General features: G+C 43.4%; 1 protein-coding gene across 4 annotated transcripts in view; it reads left to right on the top strand.

The window, feature by feature from the left end:
• Positions 1-19,720, top strand: part of MRTFB (myocardin related transcription factor B) — a 334,459-nt gene that overhangs the window by 274,061 nt on the left and 40,678 nt on the right. For all 4 annotated transcript variants that reach the window (XM_073542887.1, XM_073542884.1, XM_073542885.1 and 1 more), the window contains one exon: positions 16,275-16,391. In XM_073542887.1, coding sequence (XP_073398988.1) covers positions 16,275-16,391 — 117 coding nt within the window. The remainder of the gene's footprint in view (positions 1-16,274; positions 16,392-19,720) is intronic.

Raw genomic sequence — 19,720 nt, 5'->3', positions numbered from 1 at the left:
GGCAGCCTGTTCCATTCATTGATCACCCACACTGTCAAAAAGATTTTTCTAATATCTAATCTGTATGCTCCCCCTTTCAAATTTATCCCATTGCTTCTTGTGTTTCCATGTACAAATGAGAATAATGATGATCCCTCTACACTGTGACAGCCCTTCAGATAATTGTAGACAGCTATTAAGTCTCCTCTTAGCCTTCTTTTTTGCAAGCTAAACATTCCCAAATCCTGTAACCGTTCCTTGTTGGACATACTTTGCAGTCCGCTCACCATCCTGGTAACTCTTCTCTGAACTTCCTCTAGTTGTTCAACGTCTGTTTTAAAAAAGGGGTGTCCACATTGTGTCCATAAAGAATGCAGCAACAGATAGAAGATATAAAGGGGTCAATAGTTTTACATTACAAAAACCTGCATATGATATATGTGACTTGTGGGAAGTTGGTCTGTCAGATATAGTTTAAGTGACTCTGTTACAGATTTTGTATTGCGGCCCCGAGAGCTTTGCATTTGGCTCATCTCGACACAAGGCGGGCCAAGATTCCCGTATCTATGGTGCCATGCAAACAATTATTCAATGTATGTAGTTAACAGGGACTATCAGACAGGTTGACTTTGTACTGTCTGGGTCGTTTGTTTTCTCTGAGATAAGCGTCTCCTTTGGGTTTTGGCTGCCACTTATCGCCCAAGTCAGTAAAAACAACATGCAGTTTTGGTTGCTGCGAACGTGCACGTCAGTGAGGGTGTCAGCCATATAAAGTTGATGGTGGTCTCACTGCATTTTTTACACCTTATATTAAAGCCGCTGTATACATTTGTATTCCGTGGATTGCTCTAATTTTTACATAACTCTTTGGCCGGGAAGAATTCTTCGCGGTTAAGCAACAGATTTATTTGACTGAAGGTAAGACTTCCGCACATTGGAAGAAGTATTGAGCAATTTCAGCAAGTTTAGTAAAGCTGCAAGAGACAGCGCTGACGTGTGCAGGACCGAATCCTCCAACATCAGCTGTAATATATTTCTCCTAAATAAAGTGCCATTACAAGAAGCAGATTTTCCTTGGGGCCTACACCAAGTCTGTAGAGGTTTCCATCGCGAGTGATAAAAGTGCATAGCTGTTAATGTTCCGATATTACAGACACCGAGCGCAAGAAGAACTCCAGGCACAATAATAAGTATACACACACGAATACCAATACTTATAAGGATGCACAAAGCGCTCCACAACGGCGGATTGATTGAAGGAGGAAGCCTACCATTCATAACTTCATAAACAATTGATCCTGATTTTTCCTTGGAAACACTGAGCCTTTTTATTGCCTTCCGAAATGAAGACGTCATAAGTGTTTCTCCTTTATATCTTCTGCTAAATGTCAGTCTGTCTCTCGTTCTAGTTATGCGTCACAGGTCACTTATGCCTAGTATATGGGATTCCCTTTCACTATCACATACAAAAATACACATAAAAAAACCCTTAATCTCCTCCTTTTCTGAGATTCTATTTGTCTCATTGTCTCATACTACAAAAAAAGATGAAAAATATAAAAAGAAATATTCTCTGTCTCAGAAGATCATCCATCTGTTCTTTTTCACTGTCTTGTGTCTGGCCGTAGGACAACTGACTGCAGCGGAAGCGTCTCTCCGTAGGACAACTGACTGCAGCGGAAGCGTCTCTCCGTAGGACAACTGACTGCAGCAGAAGCTTCTGTGAGTAGCACAACTGACTGCAGCAGAAGCTTCTCTCTGTAGGACAACTGACTGCAGCAGAAGCTTCTCTCCGTAGGACAAGTGACTGCAGCAGAAGCTTCTCTCTGTAGGACAACTGACTGCAGCAGAAGCTTCTCTCCGTAGGACAACTGACTGCAGCAGAAGCTTCTCTGAGTAGCACAACTGACTGCAGCAGAAGCTTCTCTGAGTAGCACAACTGACTGCAGCAGAAGCTTCTCTCCTTAGGACAACTAACTGCAGCGGAAGCGTCTCTCCGTAGGACAATTGACTGCAGCAGAAGCGTCTCTCCGTAGGACAGCTGACTGCAATAGAATCTTCTCTCCGTAGGACAACTGACTGCAGCAGAAGCTTCTCTCCGTAGGACAACTGACTGCAGCAGAAGCGTCTCTCCGTAGGACAACTGACTGCAGCAGAAGCTTCTCTCCGTAGGATAACTGACTGCAGCAGTTGCCTTAAATTGTCTGTCATCCACTTCTGGATGTCCCCGAATCTCACAATCCAACTCACCGACCGGAAGAACGCTGACCGCCATATTGAAATACCCTAGTGATGGTTGTTCCAATATGGCGCCCGCTGGTGGTACCAGGACCACCAGCGGGACACCGACGGGACCCCCACCGCTGCCGGACCCGCCGAAGATGGACCCCGCCGCTGCCTGCCCACCCACCTCCGTCACAGCCGGCAGGAAAGACCGCGGCTTGCGGCCTGTGCACATGCCGTGGTCTTTCCTGCCGGCTGGCCGCTGCCAGGCCTCCCCCCACCGCTGGACCTGCCGCCGCTGACCCCCCCCCCACCGCCGCCTGTACTCACATACACACACATTCACATACACACACACACACTCACATACACACACACACGTATTCACATAGACACATACACACGTACTCGCATACACACACGTATTCACATTCACACACGTACTCACATACACGTACTCATACACACACACACACATACTCATATACACACACCTTCTCATACACACACACACGTACTCATATACACACACCTACTCATACACACACACGTACTCACATACACGTATTCACATACACACACACACGTACTCACATACACGTATTCACACACATACACACTCGTACTCACATACACACACACACGTACACACACACTTCCCTCCCGATGCAATAGCATAGGGCACACCTAGTATATATATAATCTAATATATAAAGCTCAATGTGTGTGTGTGTATGTCCAGGATTGGCATCCACACCGTGGCAGCTACAGCCACAAAATTTGGCACAGTCACACGTCTGGACCCCGAGAGTGTCCTAGGCTATGTTGTGAGGCGAAATTTTAACCCCTCGTGTTCCAATTCACCAGAAATAGAAGGCGAGCACCATCACAATAGTCCACACATCCGAACCATCATACGTATATAAAGAGACACAGCCGGCAATACAACTGTTTTACCTTTAGGTGCACATTCATGGACAATAAGCTAATCCACATAGCAAAAAATAGTAGAAAAGAGCGGCACTCACCGGGTAGTGTAGTCAAGGCTTTATTATAAAAGCATATCAGCGGGAGAACGGGTGCAAAAAGGAGATAGCAACGACGATCGTTTCGCGCTGCAAAGGCGCTTCCACAGGTTACAACAGGTGGAGCCCTGACATGGGATACTCACCACACACGGGGATATGAACACACACACAAAATGCGCCACACACTACCACGTGCTTCAACACATATACCACCCTCAGCACACATTTCACCACACATACACCAACCTCGCCACATAAAAGTCGAAACACAAAAGTCGCCACTCAAAACTCACCACGCTGTCCCAGAGCTGTTTAAAAGATGAAAAATGAGCTGTGATTGGTTGCTATCAGCAACAGTTTTCTTTGTAGACAGTTGTGGTAACTGAGGCCTATTATTCTTATCATTTCTATGGTGTTATCGTCCTTCTGTAAAGCTGGAAATAACACAATTTATTACCGTGCCAACACAGATCACCCTCTGACACAGACTGCAGGGGGAGCCCAGTATCACACAGGATAGGATTAGATACATGGCTCAGCAGTCAGTATCACAGGATAGGATTAGATACACGGCTCAGCAGTCAGTATCACACAGGATAGGATTAGATACACAGCTCAGCAGTCAGTATCACACAGGATAGGATTAGATACATGGCTCAGCAGACAGTATCACACAGGATAGGATTAGATACCCAGCTCAGCAGTCAGTATCACACAGGAGAGGATTAGACACATGGCTCAGCAGTCAGTATCACACAGGATAGGATTAGATACACAGCTCAGCAGTCAGTATCACACAGGATAGGATTAGATACACGGCTCAGCAGTCAGTATCATACAGGATAGGATTAGATACACAGCTCAGGAGTCAGTATCACACAGGACAGGGTTAGAAACACAGCTCAGCAGTCAATATCAAACAGGAGAGGATTAGACACATGGTTCAGCAGACAGTATCACACAGGATAGGATTAGATACACGGCTCAGCGGACAGTATCACACAGGATAGGATTAGATACACAGCTCAGCAGTCAGTATCACACAGGAGAGGATTAGACATATGGCTCAGCAGTCAGTATCACACAGGATAGGATTAGATACGCAGCTCAGCAGTCAGTATCACACAGGATAGGATTAGATACACGGCTCAGCAGTCAGTATCATACAGGATAGGATTAGATACACAGCTCAGCAGTCAGTATCACACAGGACAGGGCTATATACACAGCTCAGCAGTCAGTATCACACAGGAGAGGATTAGACACATGGCTCAGCAGACAGTATCACACAGGATAGGATTAGATACGCAGCTCAGCACACAGTATCACACAGGATAGGATTAGATACACAGCTCAGCAGTCAGTATCAGACAGGTTAGGAGTAGATACACGGCTCAGCAGTCAGTATCACACAGGATAGGAATGGATACACGGCTCAGCAGTCAGTATCACACAGGATAGGAATGGATACACGGCTCAGCAGTCAGTATCACACAGGATAGGATTAGATACACGGCTCAGCAGTCAGTATCACACAGGATAGAATTAGATACACAGCTCAGCAGTCAGTATCACACAGGATAGGATTATATACACGCCTGAGCAGTCAGTATCACACAGGATAGGATTAGATACACGCCTGAGCAGTCAGTATCACACAGGATAGGATTAGATACACGCCTGAGCAGTCAGTATCACACAGGATAGGATTAGATACACGCCTGAGCAGTCAGTATCACACAGGATAGGATTAGATACACGCCTGAGCAGTCAGTATCACACAGGATAGGATTAGATACACGCCTGAGCAGTCAGTATCACACAGGATAGGATTAGATACGCAGCTCAGCAGACAGCATTACACAGGAGAGGATTAGATACACGACTCAGCAGTCAGTATCACACAGGATAGGATTAGATACACGGCTGAGCAGTCAGTATCACACAGGATAGGATTAGATACGCAGCTCAGCAGTCAGTATCACACAGGATAGGATTAGATACACGGCTCAGCAGTCAGTATCACACAGGATAGGATTAGATACACGGCTCAGCAGTCAGTATCACACAGGATAGAATTAGATAGACAGCTCAGCAGTCAGTATCACACAGGATAGGATTAGATACACAGCTCAGCAGTCAGTATCACACAGGATAGGATTAGATACACAGCTGAGCAGTCAGTATCACACAGGATAGGATTAGATACGCAGCTCAGCAGTCAGTATCACACAGGATAGGATTAGATGCGCAGCTCAGCAGACAGTATCACACAGCATAGGGTTAAATACACAGCTCAGCAGTCAGTATCACACAGGATAGGATTAGATGCACGGTTTTTGTGTGTGATATGATTATTATAATTTGTTATACCTAACCACAGTTGGTTACTATGCCCAGGCAACGCCGGGCTCTTTAGCTAGTATACATTATATAAGTGTATGCTTATGCGTCTAATACTTCATTGTGAAGTTTTTGCCAGATATTTTTATATATCCAGCTGCAAAATCTTTCATAGCCTTCCTCTAATAATTGGAACAGTAAAATTATTTCAGTCTCTCGAGTCTTGCTAAACTCCATTAACTTTGCCTAAAAAAAAACTTAAAGGGACTGCTAAAATTAGACACACACGGAAAGGCCTCTCACCGTTGGTTAGATGTCTACATGTTCTCTAGGCCTTTTTTTAAAATGAAAATCTTCTTATGGGACTTTTTAATAATTTTCTTTGTCAGTGGTGCTCAGTATAGCCCTCGTTTTTTTTTCTTCTTGTTTATAAATCACCTCTATATTCTGCAGCGCTCTACAGAGGTTGTCAGCATTCACATCAGTCCCGGTCTCAGAGGAGCATGAGGATGTAACAGGACTCGTACACACATGATGACGGCTATTTCTCCCAGTTTTTCTCTTCCCGCTCAGAAGCAGAAAAGGATAATGTAACTGATCTGTTGAACAAGCCATTGATTTAACAAAAACATACCACAGCTGAAAAAAACAAAACTGATTGGAACATTTTTTCTTCTTATCAAGATCTATGGCAAACTGACTAATTTTTCAATAACTTTTTAAAGAAGGCTAAAATACTCATGTTTTGATCAAATTTCGAGATTTTATTTTTTTTGCCGCCATCATATGATTATTTACGCCGCCCAGCCTCCCAATGTTTCAGCTTAGCAACTTGCAGTCCTCCAAATTGCAGAAGCCATGCATACTGCCTGGAAGCCTGCCAGAAAGTTTTTTTTTTTTTTTTTTTTTTTTTTTTTTTTTTTTAAGGAATAAAACCTGGTTCTGCTGGCCATATTTTATGGGCCATATATGGACCGGATTGACCATGGTCTTCCTGACCCAAACTTATTCTCATAGACAGACATTGTCTATTAAATAATGAATTGTTAGAAAATGCAGTTTCGTTTTCAAATCTATTTGCATCTGATTTTGCCCCCCTTAGTTTTAGATAAAAAAATAATAATCAGTAATAGTAAAGATAGTAATTTATTTCTTTGGTAGCAGCTATATTGCTGATAGGAAAGGATCAGGATAGTAAAACAGTCTTTGGCTGACAGTCGAGCTTCCTTCACACGCATTACCAATCAACCCAGCAAAATGAAAGTTACCTGTCATCATGTATCTAATGTATGTAATCTCTATGGGCTCGCAATAACTTGTCATCCCAGCCTTTCAGAGGCCCCCATACACATTAGATGAAAGTCTGATTCCAGCGATGTGTCACTTAGTGTACTGGGTGCAGCAGTTATGTAGTCAGAGATTTTACTGCTGCAGATCTAGCCAAGCTCGGTTGTTGGCTGTGTATAAACCCAGCTCACACCACAGCTTTCTGTGTACATTGTATAGTAACAGAGAGTTGCTAATCAGTGCCGGGGGCGAGGTTAGGCTACCCTGCACGTGCCAAGTTGTCCTGTAGTGATCCCTGTAATCAGGGTCTCTGCTCCTCTGAAGTGATCTCTGTAATCAGGGTCTATGTTGTCCCGTAGTGATCCCTGTAATCAGGGTCTCTTCTGTCCTGTAATGATCCCTGCAATCAGGGACTCTGATTCCCTGTAGTGATCCCTGCAATCAGGGACTGATTCCCTGTAGTGATCCCTGCAATCAGGGACTGATTCCCTGTAGTGATCCCTGTAATCAGGGACTGATTCCCTGTAGTGATCCCTGTAATCAGGGACTCTGCTGTCCCGTAGTGATCCCTGTAATCAGGGACTCTGCTGTCCCGTAGTGATCCCTGTAATCAGGGACTCTGCTGTCCCGTAGTGATCCCTGTAATCAGGGACTCTGCTGTCCCGTAGTGATCCCTGTAATCAGGGACTCTGCTGTCCCGTAGTGAACCCTGTAATCAGGGTCTCTGCTGTCGTGTAGTGATCCCTGTAATCAGAGACTCTGCTGTCCCATAGTGAACTATGTAATCAGGGTCTCTGCTGTTGTGATCCCTGTATTAAGGATGTTCTGCTGTCCCGTAGTGATCCCTGTAATCAGGGACTCTGCTGTCCTGTAGTGATCCCTGTAATCAGAGACTCTGCTGTCCCATAGTGAACTATGTAATCAGGGTCTCTGCTGTTGTGATCCCTGTAATCAGGGTCTCTGCTCCCCTGTAGTGATCCCTGTAATCAGGGTCTCTGCCCCCCTGTAGTGATGACTGTAATCAGGGTCTCTGCTCCCTTGTAGTAATCCCTGTTATCAGGGTCTCAGCTCCCCTGTAGTGTTCCCTGTAATCAGGGTCTCTGCTCCCCTGTAGTGTTCCCTGTAATCATGGTCTCTGCTCCCCTGTAGTGATCCCTGTAATCAGGGTCTCTGCTCCCCTGTAGTGTTCCCTGTAATCATGGTCTCTGCTCCCCTGTAGTGATCCCTGTAATCAGGGTCTCTACTCCCCTGTAGTGATCCCTGTAATCAGGGTCTCTGCTCCCCTGTAGTGATCCCTGTAATCAGGGTCTCTGCTCCCCTGTAGTGATCCCTGTAATCAGGGTCTCTGCTCCCCTGTAGTGATCCCTGTAATTAGGGTCTCTGCTCCCCTGTAGTGATCCCTGTAATCAGGGTCTCTGCTCCCCTGTAGTGATCCCTGTAATCAGGGTCTCTGCTCCCCTGTAGTGATGCCTGTAATCAGGGTCTCTGCCCCCCTGTAGTGATGACTGTAATCAGGGTCTCTGCTCCCTTGTAGTAATCCCTGTTATCAGAGTCTCAGCTCCCCTGTAGTGTTCCCTGTAATCAGGGTCTCTGCTCCCCTGTAGTGATCCCTGTAGTCAGGGTCTCTGCTCCCCTGTAGTGATCCCTGTAATCAGGGTCTCTGCTCCCCTGTAGTGATCCCTGTAATCAGGGTCTCTGCTCCCCTGTAGTGATCCCTGTAATCAGGGTCTCTGCTGTTCTGAGCGGCTATAAACATTATGGAGGCTGATGCCTACGGGCATCTTGATCTGTCACAAATAATGTGCACTAGAGTAAGATGTTATCACCGCTTTCTGTTACTTTAACGCCATCATCTGGAAAAAGCAAGCAGATAGCAATACGCCTGTCCTGATGATTTTGGCGTAGGGTACGTGCTGCACTACCTGATGTATTTCCTAATGTCAGACATTAGCGGTGAAAGTGAAAACCGACAATCATTTGTATAAAGGAGCCGAGGAGAATGGATTCCGCCCGCACCGGTACTACGTTAGCATTTGGGATGGAGAGGTGGACGAGGTGCTCTGCATGCCCTATAAGAATGTGCCATCTGCCAGTAATACTGAGTCATGGTAATTGCTCCGATCACATTTTAATTAGAATAAGCACACGCGCAGCCTCGTCTGTGGAGATGACCAATTCAGCAAGGGAGCCGTCAGCAGCCTCGGTGCCTTTAGAATTAATAAATTGTAATGTTCTCCCAGGGATTAATTAGCGGCATTATGTGTTATGTTTAGATGTGTCAGTCATAAAGAATGTCTCGCTTGGAATTTCTGAGAAAATAAACCATCTCATTCAAGTCTGCCATTCGCTGCGGTCTCTTACTTCGCTGAAAATTGCGCTGACCCCACAGTCACACACACATTTTCTGTATTCTAAATTAATAGAGTTGAGGTGCCGGTTGGAGGACGAGATGTTGAGCTTTGTCTGTATCTGTATCAAAGCGAATTTTATCGCAAGGTGGTGGTTATGTGATCTGGAGGCAGAGACTGAGACACTGATTTCTGCAATGTGTCACTTATTAGTCTGTGCTGTTGTTTCAATACAATTAATGCTTTATCAGCAGGAAATAAAGTGTTAGAATGGCTGTCCTAGTGCCTCCTAGTCCAACCACACCCCCAACACTGATCAGTTTACTGTCAATAGACATTGTACCCAGAAAGCTTTGGTGTGGGGGCGGGCCTAGCTTTCTGAGCCCTGCTACATCTACAGCAGAGAAAGCTTTAATTGTATCACAAATCACCTAAATGACACATCACTGGAATCAGGGTCTCTATCCCTACTTTATGCTGCTCTCAGATAAGTTAGCAAACACCTTGTGAAAGATTCCCTTTATTTTTGGCGAGCAGTTAATCTGCATGTGGTTATGCACACAATGCACCGATGTTATGGATGAACCTGTGAACAAAGTGGCTGCTTCGAGGAATAGGTTGAGGCTATTATTAGATGTTTATTTTTAAATCTGATTAATAAGGCAGATGGTGAATGTTTTTAGTGTGACTGCTACCAATCTGCCAATCCTATCTGTAAGCAAAGTTGCAATCCGCAGCTGATCAGCAGAAGTGTCTGGTGTCGCACCCCCACCAATCAGATATTTATGACCTCTCCAAAGGATATGCCATCAATGTAAAAATCTTGGACTATCCCTTTACGTTAGAGCACTTAGTCAAACTTAACCCACAGTGTTTACACCAGTTATGTGTTATATGAGATACATTGGATGCATACGATTTTCAGTGGAGGATGATTTGGTGATAATTCTACCTGATTTCAGGTAACCATTAGAGGGAATCTGCCTGCTGGTCCATACAGACCAAACTGCGGGCTGCACAAATCCTAGATCAGCTCCATTATTGCAGCCATGTGTGCTTTACCCTGAGCTGACGCTCTCCCTATGTGTGTCTCTAGGGAGGGGGACCTGTGAGTCAAGCTAGCAGGGACCTATCTCTTGAACTAGTCATCCTAGTCGCATGGTCCATGACCACAGCTGTTTCCAAGTTTTTTCCCAAAATGCTGCAGCCTTTGAAAGCATACTGCAATAACTGAACCGGTCTCTGTTTCCTACTGCCCACGGTTCAGGCAGCAACATCCAGCTGACAGACTTCCTTAAAAAAAAAAAAAAATTAGGATAAAAGCCTTGACAAATCTAAGGACTCTTTTTGATGCATTAATTTAAAAATGTGCTACTGATGTCAACATTTTAGTAGTTTTTCATTGATGTCTATGGACAGGTTATACCTAGACCCTTCTGCCGTTTTACTTAAAGGAAATCTTTTTTTGCTCCCTCATCTGAGAGCAGCATGATGTAGGCAAATAGAAGCTGAATCTAACAATGTATCACTTAGTTTACTGGGTGCAGCCGTTCTAACACAATCAGAGTTTTTAGATTTAGCATGAAGCAGAGCTGAGGAAGCTAACTCCGCCTACACCAGGCACTGTATATACAATGTAAACCCATCTGTCACACTAAAGTCACATTAATTGTGGGAGGTGAAGAGAAAAAGCACAATCAAGCTAATTCAGATCTATTAGTAGTTTATTAAATATTCAATTTACAAAGCAAGCTTAATAAATAAAACCAGGAAACCTCAAATGTGTGAGACACAAATGGCTACGGTCACCTTATTAACATTCTGCTATATCAAAATAATTAATATATTGTACCAATTTTGAATAATGTGAGCTAGAAAAGGTCTCCCTACAACAATTCGTATCAACCACTATACCAATAAAGTGCCTGTGCTGAAATGAAGTCATAAAATGATATCCCATGGAAGATAGAAATCAAATCCTGACAAGTGTAAAGTATTGCATTTATGTGACTCTCATGACGGCTTAGAGTTATATCGGCAAAACTAGTGATAGTATAAGGCTGCAGGGAAACAAACTTTAAAAATATACTCACTGAATGTAAGGAGGTGTCGTCTCTCCACCCCGACACGCGTTTCTTCCACACTTCTTCAGGGGCTGTATATACAATGTCCACAGACAGTCAGCTGCCTATCACAGGTGGGGGCAGAGTCAGACTAGCATTCACCCAGCAATGATAAGCTCCTGGTGCTAAAACAATCATTGCAAGCAAACAAAGCCAAGGAGCTTGATAAGAGAGGCATCACTAAAATCTGTGTTTTATTCCCTACCTCATGCTGTCTTCAGATTACATAGCAAACACCTACTGATAGATTCTCTTTAACTTAAAAATCTATGCCCCTCCAACCCGAAATACTTTGAACCAATGCCAAGCCTTCTACAGGTACTTGTAATAATAGCTGATTTAACGATGGCCAAGAAAGAATGATTCTCACTACTGTTTGTCACTTATTTAGGAGAGGTGGGCAGGCCAGGCACAATTGTCTGTATAGACAGTACGGTCTATTGCCTTTAATGTGGAAAGTCAGGAAAGGGGCTCGTACTAGTACAGTATATTACTGACCAAACTTGCCAGTTTCGCCTCCATGCTTTCTCTTGGGCCTAATTTCTTAGCATTTGAAATACTTATTGTGCAAACTCCAGTTTACAAGAATTCCAACTCCAGATTCATCTGGATTTACGAGATTAGTGGAAAAGGGGAGCTATAATGGGCTTTTTTTTTTTTTTCTATTTCCAGTATAAAAAGTAACGACTGAAATGGAAATTAGAGAGGAAGTTCCTACGTAGGAAACAAATTAAATAAAGTATAGTTGCGGTAACAATAAATTACATTAGTGGATTTCTTCTGAAAAAGCATTACAAGTAATAAACTAGAGCGACTAATTGCCCTGATACGCTGCGGCTCACACACATAATGGGCTCGTTACAATGCACAGCTCCGCTAAACCTACGAGATAATCTACGCGCTTTAAAAGCACAATACTTTAATTGGTTTCATACCGTATGCTGCTTGTTGTATGATACTGATGAGCATTCTCGTAAAACTTAGAAATTCTTCATTCCCTGAGAACTTTAGTAAAGGTATGTTTAGAATATTGGAAGTCACACGGACACAGGAAATTACCGGCACTTCATTCTAAGCAGCTTTTCTACTCTGAAATTAGGCAGCATATATTTAAGACTGCTCCCATGATTATCCCTCTGTCAGTTGAAAATTGAATACCTAGGAATGTAGTTCACCGCCGCACACATGCCGGGCAGGACCTCCTTTAAGTTCTGCAACTTCTGGCAGAGATTAAAACTTTCCTTCGACAAAGAAGGTGGCCCTGAGCCAGTCCGGCAGGAGAGCTCCCCCCACAGAATTCAGACCCCCTCGAACTTCCAACAGAGATTTTTCACGCTTCAAGCTCTGCACTGACATCCCCGAGTCAGCGTCCGTTATAGTCTACGAAGAATTACTGCAGAAACAGACAAAGATTTGACGTTAATCAATGGCCGTTCACGTCATTGTGCCCACTTTATTCTTGGTAGTGTTTAATTTGCTTATGTCGTGTTTACTGTTACTCGCTGTATGTATGTTTTATGTAGGGTTTCTGCAGAAAACTTGAATGCAAAAAATGACTAAGTACATAAATAGATACATATTGCTTTAATTTTATGTGGAGAAAGGAAAGAGGGAATGGGAATAGTTAAATTGGAAAAAGGGGGGGATGGATGTGCACCAAATATGAGTATATCCAAAAATTGAAAGATGACAAGTCAACGGCTGAAATGCAAATACCACGTAAACATCATACATGGAGATAACAGTTCATATCTGTTATAATTGGAAAAAGTATGAATGTATAGGTGCCTGTGCCCCAATTATAAATTCATATTAAGATGGTAAACAAAGTATGGTTAATCCATACAACATTACTGTAATATCTCTATTCAAAGAGATGTCCCATGTACATACAAAATCAAGGACCTTCATCTAAGCATTATAATAGATTAGGGAGTCACTGACTAAGCGGAAGCAAAACTCGCGTGGAGTAGGTGGACGGGGTTGTGGTGTGCTCCATTCAGTCAGTATGTGTCTATACTTTCACACTATTGACCTTTATAATCTACTAGCTGAAGAGCCCAGCGCTTTCCAGGCATAGTAACTAACTACGGTTACTTAGTGTGCAAAGCTGAGGGTATAGCCCCGCCCACGCCGCATAGCCACATTCACTATTATATCCCACATCATCCCGTCAGCCAGAGCTACCGGACTACTACCTCTAATATCCCATACCGTCCCGTCAGCCAGAGCCACCGGACTACTAATATCCCACATCATCCCGTCAGCCATAGCCACCGGACTACTACACCTAATATCCCACGTCATCCCGTCACAGCCGCCAGACTACTACCCCTAATATCCCACATCATCCCATCAGCCAGAGCCACCGGAAAACTGCCCCTAATATCCCACATCATCCCGTCAGCCAGAGCCACCGGAAAACTGCCCCTAATATCCCACATCATCCCGTCAGCCAGAGCCACCGGAAAACTGCCCCTAATATCCCACATCATCCCGTCACAGCCACTGGACTACTACCCCTAATATCCCACATCATCCCATCAGCCAGAGCCACCGGACTACTACCCCTAATATCCCACATCGTTATATATCTAAAGCTGAGTGTATAGCCCCGCCCACTCCGCATAGCCGCATTCACTATAATATCCCACATCATCCCGTCAGCCAGAGCTACCGGACTGCTACCCATAATATCCCACATCATCCCGTCAGCCAGAGCTACCGAACTGCTACCCATAATATCCCACATCATCCCGTCAATGTCAGTAAAAGTAGAATATTGAAATTGCGCAGAAACATGGTTCACTAAGGTCAACTTGTAATTTGTCCGGCTCAGTTGCTCATGGATGTACAGCATCTGTATGCAGTATAGTATCATATTTAATGGGTTGTTATGGGAAAAGCATTACGTGTTATATGGGTATATTCAGGTGAATTATGGGGAAAGTAGCACTTTAAAAAAACTCACAGCATCAGAGCACAGTAACACATCAATAGTGCATAAAAGTGTGAGAAAATATTAAATCCACATGACATTTAATATGTGCACTTTCTTACATTCATGTGTGTCACTTAATGATACCACACAGGAGGGGGGGGATCCATTTCTGTCATGTACTCACTGCTCCTTTCTGGGGGACAGACGATGGCTGGAGCTTATATTCCTGGGGATGCTAGAATTCTCCCACCATGTCAGTGTCTGCTGAGGTGTTGTCAAGCGGGAAAACTTGCTCATAGCAAACAATCACAGCTCAGCTTCTTTTAACCAGCTCTGGTGAAATGAGAGATGCTTAGTGATTGGTTGCAAGGAAAACTGTTGGTCATAGCAACCAATCACAGCTTAGCTTCTTTTGAACAGCTCTGGTGAAAAGAAAGATGCTTCGTGATTGGTTGGTTGGTGATACACACACACACATTGATTTTTCTGTATAGAAATTACAATGCTTAAATGAAGGAACTTGATTTTGTACCTTTATCTCTTTGTCCTTCATTATTCACTTTCATGTTTAAGCAATCATACATCAAATGTTATTCTCCATGTATGATGTCTATGTGGTGTTTGCATTTTGGCCATTGACTTGTTATCTTTAAATTTTTGGACATACTCATATTTGGTGCACATCAAACCCCCTCCCCCCTTTTTTCTATTTTAACTATCCCGTTCCCACTTTCCTTACCCCACATATTTTTTTATCTATTGTGGGATTTTTTTGTGTTTTTAAATAAAGTGAAAGCAATATGTTTACAATTATACATTTTCTGGGCTAGTTTTTGAATATTGATAAGGGATTGCCCTGGCATAAAATATTGATGGCCTATCCTTAGGGCAGAATTAAATGACTGTATAAATGGGACCGAGATGGGAAAGCAGTGCACGGACTGGACAGCAGCTGTCCCCACCCAAGTGTGACAGGTTCATCTGCACTTCTATGTTGTTGCATGCTTATGATTGGTCAGTGTCCTACAGGAGGCAGAAGTACACGCCCCCAGTGACAACCATCTAATAACACCCACTTGGTGTTAACTAACATTAACTCATCAGGTGCCAAATATTTGATTGCTGATATCTTTGCAATGCTGAGAAGAAATGAAAAACAAAAAAAATAAAGCATTTTATTCCACTGCATCCATGTCCAGTTCAACATGAAAGGTCTTCTTTAATATTGTTATACCAATGGGCCCTCTTTTTATACCAGTACTGCCCCCCTACCTTGGCTGGTATATGTGCTTGTTTTGAGCACTGTGCTTATCACTTCTAGTTACAGAGGTCTCATCATACCGTGATATAGGAGGACCTGGGTACCTTGCATCCACAGTTAGGATTTATGTGTCCCTATGGGGCTGTAAAGGGGTTAAAGGCAAGTCGCACATATGACTGACTCCGGGACACTACTAATGTTTTCTAGTTTTTATTTTATAATGAATTGCTTGCTAATGAGCCACAATACTCTGTAATGTAATTCATATGCATCATAATGAAGTAAAAGTCTTATGTGACGTTGAAGAGAAGTCTTCCATGTGCCTTTCATCTGTGTCTTTTCTTCATTATGTCTTTGGCTTGGCTCCTTATGCAATATAAAAACTTGAGTGGGTAGCCCGTCCTACACGAAAAAAGGAACAATTAGTAATACTTGCATGTGACAAATGTCAGCTCCGGCTTTACAAGGCTGCAGTATGGTTTAATTAGGATGCTACAAATCTGTCCTGCCAATAGCATTATTCACAGTGTCAGAAAGCTTTGTCTTCTCTGCGCCAATCCGGGAAACATGAGAATTGTGCATAGAAACACTAATGCACGTCAGCCGTAGACTGTCACTAGGCGTTGGGGGCCATGTGTTTCTTTTCTGGCTAGGTTTTATACTTTTATCTGAAGCCAAAATCTAGAAGAAGCATCAAAATAAGAAAATCTGTGTCCTTACCACCTGCCTCTTTCTTTGCAGTGCCAAGCAGTATGTTCACCTCTGCCAGAGTTTTTCAAGTCTGTTCCTGCTGTTGAATTCCCTACACGATCCCTTGCACCAAGTGTGATCTTGAAACCTGGGCCAACACTTGTTAAGGTAAATGCCTGTTTATCATCTTATGGTGCGAGGTAACCTAATACATCGGGGCACCGTGGAACCCCCACCATATAAGATACTGAGGATAGTCTCTTGTGGCCACCAAGGTTCCGCCATCCTCCTTTTACAATGCTGTGGTGACTGTAAAGAGGAATAAACTTGTGCTGGTCCATGATCCTATGAGAAAGAATGGTGCTAACTTGAGCCGGCATCCCTCTCTCCGAAGAGGAATGGTGCCAACTTTAGTCGGCAGCCCTCTCTCTGAAGAGGAACGGTGCCAACTTGAGCCGGCATCCCTCTCTCTGAAGAGGAACGGTGTCAACTTGAGCCGGCATCCCTCCCTCTGAAGAGGAATAGTGCCAACTTGAGCCGGAATCCCTCTCTCTGAAGAGGAATGGTGCCAACTTGAGCCAGCATCCCTCTCTCTGAAGAGGAATGGTGCCAACTTCAGCCGGCATCCCTCTCTCTGAAGAGGAATGGTGCCAACTTCAGCCGGCTTCACTCTCTCTGAAGAGGAATGGTGCCAACTTCAGCCGGTATCCCTCTCTCTGAAGAGGAATGGTGCCAACTTTAGCCGGCATTCCTCTCTCTGAAGAGGAATGGTGCCAACTTGAGCTGGCATCCCTCTCTCCGAAGAGGAATGGTGCCAACTTGAGCCGGCATCCCTCTCTCTGAAGAGGAATGGTGCCAACTTGAGCCGGCATCCCTCTCTCCGCTTGTGCCATACAGTGCCTTGTGAAAGTATTTGGCCCCCTGGAACTTTTCAACCTTTTCCCACATATTATGCTTCAAAACATAAAGATACCGAATGTAAATTTTTGGTGAAGAATCAACAACAAGTGGGACACAATTGTGAAGTTGAACGAAATTTATTGGTTATTTCAAAGTTTTGTGGAAATTCAAAAACTGAAAAGTGGGGCGTGCAATATTATTCGGCCCCTTTACTTTCAGTGCATCAAACTCACTCCAGAAGTTCATTGTGTATCTCTGAATGATCCAATGTTGTCCTAAATGACTAATGATGATAAATATAATCCACCTATGTGTAATCAAGTCTCCGTTTAAATGCACCTGCTCTGTGATAGTCTCAGGGTTCCGTTTGATGCACAGAGAGCATCATGAAGACCAAGGAACACAACAGGCAGGTCCGTGATACTGTTGTGGAGAAGTTTAAGGCCGGATTTGGATTCAAAATGATTTCCAAAACTTTAAACATCCCAAGAAGCACTGTGCAAGTGATCATATTGAAATGTAAGGAGTATCATACCACTGCAAGTCTACCAAGACCCGGCCGTCCCTCTAAACTTTCATCTCAAACAAGAAGACTGATCAGAGGTGCAGCCAAGAGGCCCATGATCACTCTGGATGAACTGGAGAGATCTACAGCTAAGGTGGGACAGTCTGTCCATAGGACAACAATCAGTCATACACTGCACAAATCTGGCCTTATGGAAGAGTGGCAAGAAGGAAGCCATTTCTCAAAGATATGCATAAAAAGTGTTGTTTAAAGTTTGCAACAAGCCACCTGGGAGACACACCAAATATGTGGAAGAAGGTGCCCTGGTCAGATGAAACCAAAATCGAACTTTTTGGCAACAATGCCAAACGATATGTTTGGCGTAAAGGCAACACAGCTCATCACCCTGAACACACCATCCCCACTGTCAAACATGGTGGTGGCAGCATCATGGCTTGGGCCTGCTTTTCTTCAGCAGGGACAGGGAAGATGGTTCAAATTGATGGGAAGATGGATGGAGCCAAATACAGGACCATTCTTGAAGAAAACCTGTTGGAATCTGCAAAAGACCTGAGACTGGGAAGGAGATTTGTCTTCCAAGAAGACAAAGATCCCAAACACGAAGCAAAATCTACAATGGAATGGTTCACAAATAAATGGATCCAGGTGTTAGAATGTCCAAGTCAAAGTCCAAACCTGAATCCAATCGAGAATCTGTGGAAAGAGCTGAAAACTGCTGTTCACAAACGATCTCCATCAAACCTCACTGAGCTCGAGCTGTTTGCCAAGGAAGAATGGGCAAGAATTTCAGTCTCTCGATGTACAAAACTGATAGAGACATACCCCAAGCGACTTGCAGCTGCAATCACAGCAAAAGGTAGCGCAACAAAGTATTAAGTTAAAGGGGTCGAATAATATTGCACGCTCCACTTTTCAGTTTTTGAATTTCCACAAAAATGTAAAATAACCAATAAATTTCGTTCAACTTCACAATTGTGTCCCACTTGTTGATTCTTCACCAAAAATTTACATTTGGTATCTTTGTTTGACGCATGATATGTGGGAAAAGGTTGAAAAGTTCCAGGGGGCCAAATAATTTCGCAAGGCACTGTACCAGTGTAGATAGCCGTCTCTTTTTCATCTCTTCCTAGCCCTCCGTCAGTAATGCGTGTGAGACTTGTAGTAGTAGATTACTGCAATATAAGCATCTTTCTGACGCTGTTCATGCTCCTTAAGAAGTAGGCTCACGGTTGAACAACCATTGTGTGGACATTTGTCTTGTCTGATACAGACATATACATTTTAGTTGATTATGGTGGTAATAGTAACGGCGGACATATATGTTTGATTACAATGGTTGAATTCGTTATAGAAAGATGAAAGAAAGATATTTCAGGAAATGATCACTTGTCTACTGACCAAGTGACCCAAATAATCAACTACTTGCATCTATAGGGCAAAAACCTTAAAAGGGGAACTCTAGAAATAGAAAACCAATATAAAGAAAGTGCTATTGTAAGTAAATTTCTAAATACCTTGAATTTCCAAATTCCACTCATTTTGGTTAGAGTGGTAAATGGTCCTTTATCCAATGGTGTGACAACGCTACACGTAAGCCCAAACGTTACACCTAGGAAAATTCTTCCCCCAAGGGACTAGATGAAGACAGTGACAACCGAGAACAAATACATAAGTATCATTTTTTTGTAAACAAAAAAACATTGATAAAATGGATGCCTCTAGTGTGAGCGTGCAGAAGTAAGCACATCCTATGTATATATAGCATAGAAAATTTCCCTACATATATTGGGACACAATGATGCAAATGGAAAAAATACCTAATGGAGGTTAAGGTGAAAAACATAGCTCCAAACAGGAATAAAGGAATAATACATAAATGCTGTGTGATACAGCAATAAGATATATAACGTGCACTGTGTGTGTACATGGATAAAACCGTGAGATAATGTTATCCTATGGTAAGGTAATTAAAGGAGCTAGTGTCCCTGCAGGTTAACATTTGCAAAAGGTGTATCATATATGGCAGGGAACAAGGTATGCAAATGCCGTGGATGACTACAGAGCTTATGTG

This window comes from Dendrobates tinctorius, unplaced genomic scaffold, assembly GCF_039654945.1.
Source record: "Dendrobates tinctorius isolate UK_male_01 unplaced genomic scaffold, ASM3965494v1 ptg000129l, whole genome shotgun sequence".
NCBI lineage: Eukaryota > Metazoa > Chordata > Amphibia > Anura > Dendrobatidae > Dendrobates > Dendrobates tinctorius.
This window is presented reverse-complemented; position numbering and strand designations above follow the sequence as displayed.